Source organism: Pyricularia grisea (genome assembly GCF_004355905.1).
Source record: "Pyricularia grisea strain NI907 chromosome Unknown Pyricularia_grisea_NI907_Scaffold_7, whole genome shotgun sequence".
NCBI lineage: Eukaryota > Fungi > Ascomycota > Sordariomycetes > Magnaporthales > Pyriculariaceae > Pyricularia > Pyricularia grisea.
Genome location: NW_022156720.1, coordinates 2223983 through 2231894, shown reverse-complemented (window position 1 = coordinate 2231894; position 7912 = coordinate 2223983). Strand labels below are relative to the sequence as shown.

Below are 7912 nucleotides of genomic sequence, written 5' to 3'. Positions count from 1 at the left end.
ACACAAGGAGGGAGGCGTGATGAAAGGGGGGTGGGATGTTGTGCGTCAGATAAACGGGCTTAGGGCTGGCAGTTGCAGATGTGCAAATCAAAACGAGGATGAAGAAAAGAGAGATTCAAAGAGGAAAGAGGGGGGAAGAGAAAGAATGTGTGTGTGTGTGTGTGTGTGTGTGTGTGTTTGTGTGTGTCTATGTGATGTAAGCCTTTCCATGGTCCATGTCTATCTATGTAACGTGAGTAGGTGAGTTTTTGGGATAGCAACCCGAGCGAGGCAGACCAGACAGACTAACATCGTGAGGGACCTTGCCTGCCTAACTGACTGACTGACTGACTTGACATGACCGACTGACTGAGAAAACACCGGTGTACCTTAGCTAGGTACCTTACCTGTGACCCACAATCCGTAAATGTATTTTCTCGGAGCTATCATGGTCCCGAAGCTGATCGGGTACCCTGCAGCCACTGGTTCGCTAATGCTACTAGGTACCTAGGTGGGCAAGAAGACAGAAGTAGGATCCTACCGGAATGGTAACCAATGTTGACCGGTTGACCAACCTCCAAGGTGGGTGACGCAAGAAGAGCGCACATTTGCAACTAGGAAGAACATGCTGACTTTTATGGTCATAATGTATATATATATTTTTCTCTCTGTTTTAGTTAGGGAAAACGAAGAAAAACTTCTTCCCTTTTTCGTTGACTGTGGAAAAGGCACTACCTTACCAGAAAAGAAGCGCGATAGACGATGGCGGGTCACGCGGGAAAGCCCAACCCACCGAGTTTAGTTTTCGTTTCTCTCTTGCAGGGTACCTACCTACCTTACCTGTCAATTTCAAAGAGGGACTGCAGGTATCTAAGCTGACCAGCAGGGAGTGGAGGCGGAAAGGGTGGAGGCTGGTTGGTGACAGTTCAGGATGGTGATTGGACGAGAGAGCGAATTAGAGCTGCGGGTTCAGGGGCTGTTCAGTCAGTTCTGCTTACTTGCTCTGTCGATGTGACGTCTTGTTCGCTGTTATAAGCCTCACAGCCTCACAGCCTGACCTCTGGTTCCATTGTATCCCCGAAGAGAGCGGGTTTTGCACTTCTTCGTTTTCTTTGCGCCCCCATAAAATTGGGGGTAGCCTTGTCTTTCTTCACTTTTTCTTTCCCTCTCTCCTGGGCAGATTGACTCTTGGCAAAGGGAGGTGGGTGGATACCTAGAGTCCGATAGCTTGCCTTTGCCCAAGAAACTGATACCCATCAAGGTAGGTAGGAAGGTACCTAGGTACCTAGGCAGATTGTACAGTACTTCGCACTTCGGCTGGCGGAGTGGCTGAATTGACCTGCAGTAACAGAGAAAAAAAAGTACCTTGCAGAAAAGGGTTCTATCCACCCCGGCACAACCCCATGAGAATCTGCCGCAGGTAGCTGACAGAGTTGGATGTGGGTATTCGGTTATGACCAAGAGCACCAGAAGCTCTGCTTGCTCCTCTACTATAATAGATGGATGTCGCCGGGTGCGACGATAAATGATACCAAAAGTAGAAAATGAGAAAATGCAACCTGGTTCGGGTATGGTACCGGAGGGTAGGTATGCTATAGGCACTGCAAGGTAAGTAATAAAGTAGGTTTTCGGTCCCCAAGCCGCGACCGAGCCCAATCAACTGCTACAAAGCAAGAAAGTAACTGAGGTGTGACCGTCTAAGAAGAATTGGACACCCACCGGTTTCTGATACCGAAAAAAAAGTGTAGGGCCAGGAGGTATTGGGAAACGGGTGTTGTGTGGTAGCAGCTTGATTACTCGGCCAGGAAACAATCCCGAGATGCAGAATGCAGAAATCTTTTTTTGGGTGAGCGTGACATGCACTGCATCCAGGGCGGGCTCAGTTGTCCGCAGGGGTTCGAACGGTGGGCCATTTACGCCAAGTGTGAGCGGGTCTACTCCTCCAGATCATCAATCCTTATTGTACAACCATACTACGGTAGTACAAGCAGCAGCAACTCAGTTCTCACACTTGTGCCGTGGACCTTTTGCCATTCCAATGTACTGAGACGGGCAAGGTGCATCATAGGGATCGCTTCCCAGGCACCCGGAGATATGGAGATATGGAGGAACAACTTCCCACACGAACGGTCTGACGCGAATAGCGCCCCAAACGAACGGTGTAGAGCGCCGAGCACAGTATCTCTTGTGAGCAGTAGGAAATCAGAAAGTGAAAAAAAAAATAACAGATAATTATTTAATACTCTCCCTGGGCGATCGCCCGACCCTCTCATGACATTGCTCATGTTGTACAAGTACCTACCTGTACTGTGGTAGGCACTGAGGTAAGCTTGACATGACCACGATTGACCATTCCCAACACTGAAACCAGCAGTCCAGAAAATGAATTATCGAAGCTATGAGCTTTCGCGACCACAAAATAGACAACATTTCCCTCCTGATTCCATCCAGCCCAACTTGTAAAACAACCCCCGCTGAAGCTTAAAACAGGATATGCGACGACAGTTACAAACGCTCTAGGTGCTGACTGTGGTCGGATTAGCATCGTATTAAAAGACAGGCGACTGTCCGGCTCACACGGGCCGCCAATGTGCCGCCGGGAGCATCATGTCGCTAACACATCCCGCGTGTTATAGATCCCCCTCATAGCTCTTGAGAGCTCGTTGGTGTCAAGTGTTTGCTAGCAGAGGTTTGAAGGGGGAGCGTGGAACTAGTCTAGCTCTATCTAGTTCTAGTCTAATTTTAGCTGCAATGGGGAATCTGCAAGAGGATGGGATGACACGCGGATCGAAAGGGCCCTAGACGACCTACATGGGTTTTCTGAGGATCTTCGTATTCCAATTGACGCTTGACGCCATGGACTTGGTAAAAAATCAGGGTTAGTAGTGGAAGGTAAGGTGCGGGGAAAACGACAGCAGCTAAACAACCATATTTGAATACAACTCGTCATTTCCATCAGAACAGGACAACTTGCAATTGACCAGAACCAAAAAATTGCCGTTTGGAGAATGGAATGTAACCAGAACACACCAAGCAAATGTCCTGTTGCTACACACCAGCGTAGGTGGGCGTTCCCGATACCGACTCAAGAACCTGCAATGCGCGCATGTGTGACAGTGACACACCCATGGGGCGTTTCGAGAATAACTTGTTAATTGGGCCTCAATGGATGCAAGTGGCGTCAAATTCGCAAAATAGACGCGCTCGGCAGATAATACGGTATACAGTACAAGCGTGTGTTGTTGTTGTTGTTCTGGACTCCAAGCAATCGGGTTTGGAAATAACAGTTACGACGCAAAACGATCCCGCATGCACCCGGGAATCTCAAGACAGATAGTGGTTCCGTGGCGAATATGGTGGCAGCGTCCTGTTGCCTGCCTTGCCTGCAAGTTCCTTCTGGTTCGAGGAAGAAAAAAGGCCATCAATCAGACGGACTGAGAGCATGCCTGATTAAACTCCGGTAGGGCTGGACTTGAAATGGCTGCTGCCTGGGAAAACAAGACCCACAGCATGTGTAACCTCGAACGAACTTGGGTTTGTAGCACTTGGAATGAATGGTACGGTCCGCCCACACAAAATATACCGCTCCCGATTGCATTAACGGCCGTTGCAATTACTGTACTGTACAGGATTCTTACTCGAGTGAAGCTGATAATGACCTCGGCTAGAAGCCAAAGTAACGATTGATTAGGTAGGTATGTAGGTAGGTATCTGCCCGATTTTTTTTTTTTGGATTGGCCTCGTAAAAGAGACTCGAAATGCTGACGGCATACCGAGTATGCGTGTAGATATGCGTGTAAATCAGCAGTAAGCCTACCGATAGGCACCTCATGAAATACTATTCGAGGCATTTGTTGACTACTGTACGCCAGGGAAACAATTTGCCCGGGAGAAAAGAGAATGTTCCTTTTACATTGTTACGGAGTACCTAAATATGTACCTAGTAAAAGAAGGCAGCTAAGCTCCCGGAAGAAACGTAGCCGCGCATGCCTGGTTGGTGCGGATCTTGGCCAAGAAAACCGATAGTCGGGTGGGCAAATCTACTCTTAGGTACCTAGCGATGCAGCAAAGCAAAGCAGATACCTTAGGTACCTAGGTAGATGCCTACCTACCTTAACTAGTATATTAACTCAGTAACCTTGGATTTTAGAGTCTTCCATCCGTGTGGCATGAAAAGACTTGGCCCATGTCAGGAGCGTTGCACAGCGGTTCGGTCCCGAGCTCAGTTTAACCAAGAGTCAGCGTGTGAACATGGTAATCGTCAGAAATCGATCGACTGGGCTGAGTACAACTAACTGTACATGGGGGCTGAACTCTGTGGGGCCGCATCAAAAAGTACTTCGTACATTGGCTGTAAATTTTGGACTCCATTTACTTTGCGCTTGAGATCCACACGTGACATCATGCACGGATATTCCAGCCACGTGACCTGGTGTTTTTCGCGTCATGACTGGTAGTAGCATTTTTGGAGTCTAGGCCTAAAATTGATGGGGCCAACGAAACCTTGGAACACGCGCCGACATGAAATCGTGCCTACTTGAACAATTCCATCAAACAAACTACGATTTTCATCTTGGCTAGGCTTCACGCGACTTGAACGACCTCGATATTAGATGTGCTGCTGATAAATCAGTAACTTGACGGGCAGAACCGACCCTCCGGGGTCAATCCTGGTCCTCCCTCATATTTCCCACTCCTCCCCTCAGATGCTTAGAGAATAGACGGATCAGCAGCTCCTCACCATGTTGTTCTATATCGAGTGAGCTATGGCCCGCCTGATTTTGAACGAACTCTAAGGGCTGAAGCTGACGGTCGCGCTTTGTAGTGACCTGCCGGTCATCTTTCCGTATCCTCGGATATACCCAGGTACGCTGGCATCTATGGAAACCTACCTGACTTCACACAGGCTTCTGAAGCGAGATGAACTGACGAATAGTATTAATATTTCAGAGCAATATGCGTGAGCCTCGAAACTTTGTATTGAATATTTTGTCCATGCTTTTGCTCTGACTGACTGACTGACTGACTGACTATTTGCCCCATCAGCTATATGTGTGACCTGAAAAGTGAGCAAGAACCATTGACCAAACCTAAACCGTACCCAAATAACAGGTCAGGCTGACAAACTGTAACTCAGAGACACTCGATGTCGGCGGCAACTGCGTTCTCGAGATGCCTTCGGGCACTGGCAAAACTGCCACACTGCTATCGCTCATTGTAGCATACCAGCAGCACTACCCAGAGCATCGGAAGCTCATCTATTGTTCTCGTCAGTGAACCGTGCAATTTGATCTACCATTTGCCACGGCACAAAGACTTGCTTCTTTTCGGTCTATGTTAACACTGCACAGGTACCATGTCCGAGATTGAGAAGGCACTGGCGGAGCTGAAGAACCTGATGAAGTATCGAGCTGGCGAACTTGGCAGGGAAGAAGACTTCAGAGGTTTAGGCTTAACAAGTCGTAAAAATCTCTGCCTGCATCCTTCGGTTAAACGGGAAAAGAGTGGCGCCGTCGTCGACGCCAGGTGTCGTGGCCTTACCGCAGGCTTTGTCAAGGAGAAAAAGGAAAAGGGCGAAGATGTCGAGGTCTGCGTTTATCATGACGTAAGTACATAACATGCATTTTACTGCTATCCTGCACTATTTGGATCTTCTACTAACTTGAAGCACAGAATCTCGATCTCCTGGAACCTCATAACCTCATCCCAAATGGCGTTTGGACCTTGGAAGGCCTGTTGCGGTATGGTGAGGAACATAAGCAGTGTCCGTACTTTACATCACGGCGAATGGTAAGTCGATGTATCCGATTCTGGGGTTATGGTCGGTTGAGAATCAAATCTGACCATGGCAGATGCAATACTGCAACGTCATAATATACTCTTACCATTACCTGTTGGATCCCAAGATCGCTGAGAGGGTATCAAAAGAGCTTTCAAGAGACTCGATAATAGTCTTCGACGAAGCGCACAACATTGACAACGTGTGCATTGAGTCACTCAGCACAGACATCACGGAGGATTCGCTGAGAAAAGCGAGCAGAGGTGCTATGAACCTGGAGAAGAGAATCAACGAAATGCGCGAAACCGACCAGAACCAGCTGGAGGATGAGTACCGGAAGTTGGTAGAGGGCTTGCGAGAGGCAGATGAAGCGCGGCAAGAAGATGCCTTCATGTCCAATCCGGGTACGTGGTCGTTGTCGTTTGCCTTTAAAAGTCGCTAACTAATCAACTTGCATCTTGGTAGTTCTGCCTGATGATCTGCTCAAGGAGGCGGTCCCCGGAAATATCCGGCGAGCAGAGCACTTTGTGGCGTTCTTGAAGAGGTTTATTGAATATCTCAAGGTAAGTAATTGAATCAATTCCCAAACGATATGTCTACTGTCTGCTGACCTTGATCCCCCAGACTCGCATGAAAGTACTTGAGGTCATATCCGAGACACCGCCTTCTTTCCTGGCCCATCTGAAAGAGTACACATTCATCGAGAAGAAACCTCTTAGGTTCTGCGCTGAGCGTCTCACGTCACTGGTGCGGACGTTGGAGCTCACCAATATCGAAGATTTTCAGCCTCTCCAGGAGGTAGCCACATTCGCCACTCTTGTAGCAACCTACGACAAAGGTTTCCTTCTGTTACTGGAGCCATACGAGAGCGAAAAGTCACAGATCCCAAATCCAGTCCTCCACTTTACGTGCTTGGATGCAGCAATCGCCATCAAACCCGTCTTTGAGCGCTTTAAGACTGTCATCATCACGTCCGGAACCTTGTCGCCTCTTGAGATGTATCCAAAAATGCTTGGGTTCGACGCTGTTGTACAAGAGTCATATACCATGACTCTTGCTCGGCGCTCTTTTCTGCCGATGATAGTTACAAAAGGAAGCGACCAGGCCTCTATCTCAAGTAGCTTCGCTGTGAGAAATGATCCGGCTGTAGTGCGAAACTATGGGCAGCTATTGACCGAGTTTGCCAAGATCACGCCAGATGGAATGGTTGTCTTTTTTCCGTCGTATTTCTACATGGAGTCGATCATCAGCATGTGGCAGGGCATGAAGATCCTCGACGAGATCTGGAAGTACAAACTCATCCTGGTTGAGACCCCTGATGCACAGGAGACGGCTGTAGCTCTCGAAACGTACCGGACAGCCTGCTGCAACGGCACCGGTGCCATCATGCTCTGTGTCGCTCGAGGCAAAGTCTCGGAGGGTATCGACTTTGACCACCAGTACGGCCGCACGGTGTTGTGCATTGGAGTCCCATTCCAGTACACAGAATCCCTGATCCTCAAGGCGCGCCTCGAGTTCCTACGCGAGACGTACCGCATCCGCGAAAACGACTTCCTCTCCTTCGATGCCATGCGTCACGCGGCCCAGTGTCTAGGTCGTGTGCTGCGTGGCAAGGATGACTACGGTATCATGGTGCTCGCTGACCGTCGATTCCCCAAGAAGCGACCTCAGCTGCCCAAGTGGATCAATCAAGCCCTGGCAGAGAGCGACGTCAACATGAGCACCGACATGGCTGTCAGCGCCGCCCGCAAGTTCTTAAAGTCCATGGCGCAGCCTTTCCGACCCGAGGACCAGGACGGAGTGAGTCGATGGACTATTGAGGATCTGAAGAAGCATCAGGCAAAGGTTGAGAACGACATGATCCGAGAGTTGCAGGCGGCGCAAGGGAAGGCCGCCAACGGACAGGCCGTTACCGTCAGGGTGGTCGATGAGGACGAAGACTACGAAATGGATGATGCGGCAGAAAAGGATATGATGCAGTTGGATGCTTAAATTTTGAGCGGCTCCCGGGCCGCATAACCTGCGCCTCTGTGCCGTGGATATCTATCTTGTTAGTCTAAAGGCGCTTTGAAAACGCTATATTAAAAGGGCCAGTTCTGTTGGCCATTGACCATTGGCATGTATGCCTGTCTATTACGAGAATGAAACAAGGAG

The 7912-nt window shown here is 49.1% G+C and overlaps 1 protein-coding gene across 1 annotated transcript; it reads left to right on the top strand.

Moving 5' to 3' along the window:
* Positions 1-4485: 4485 nt before the first annotated feature.
* PgNI_09671 (uncharacterized protein) lies at positions 4486-7750 on the top strand (the record flags this gene model as incomplete). Its single annotated transcript, XM_031129653.1, has 10 exons — positions 4486-4738; positions 4805-4845; positions 4930-4956; positions 5026-5045; positions 5117-5248; positions 5331-5584; positions 5653-5769; positions 5832-6162; positions 6224-6321; positions 6383-7750. Exons 4-10 carry the CDS (start codon positions 5030-5032, stop codon positions 7748-7750), a joined length of 2316 nt encoding a protein of 771 aa, XP_030977441.1. The 5' UTR covers positions 4486-4738; positions 4805-4845; positions 4930-4956; positions 5026-5029.
* Between the last annotated feature and the right edge of the window lie 162 nt (positions 7751-7912).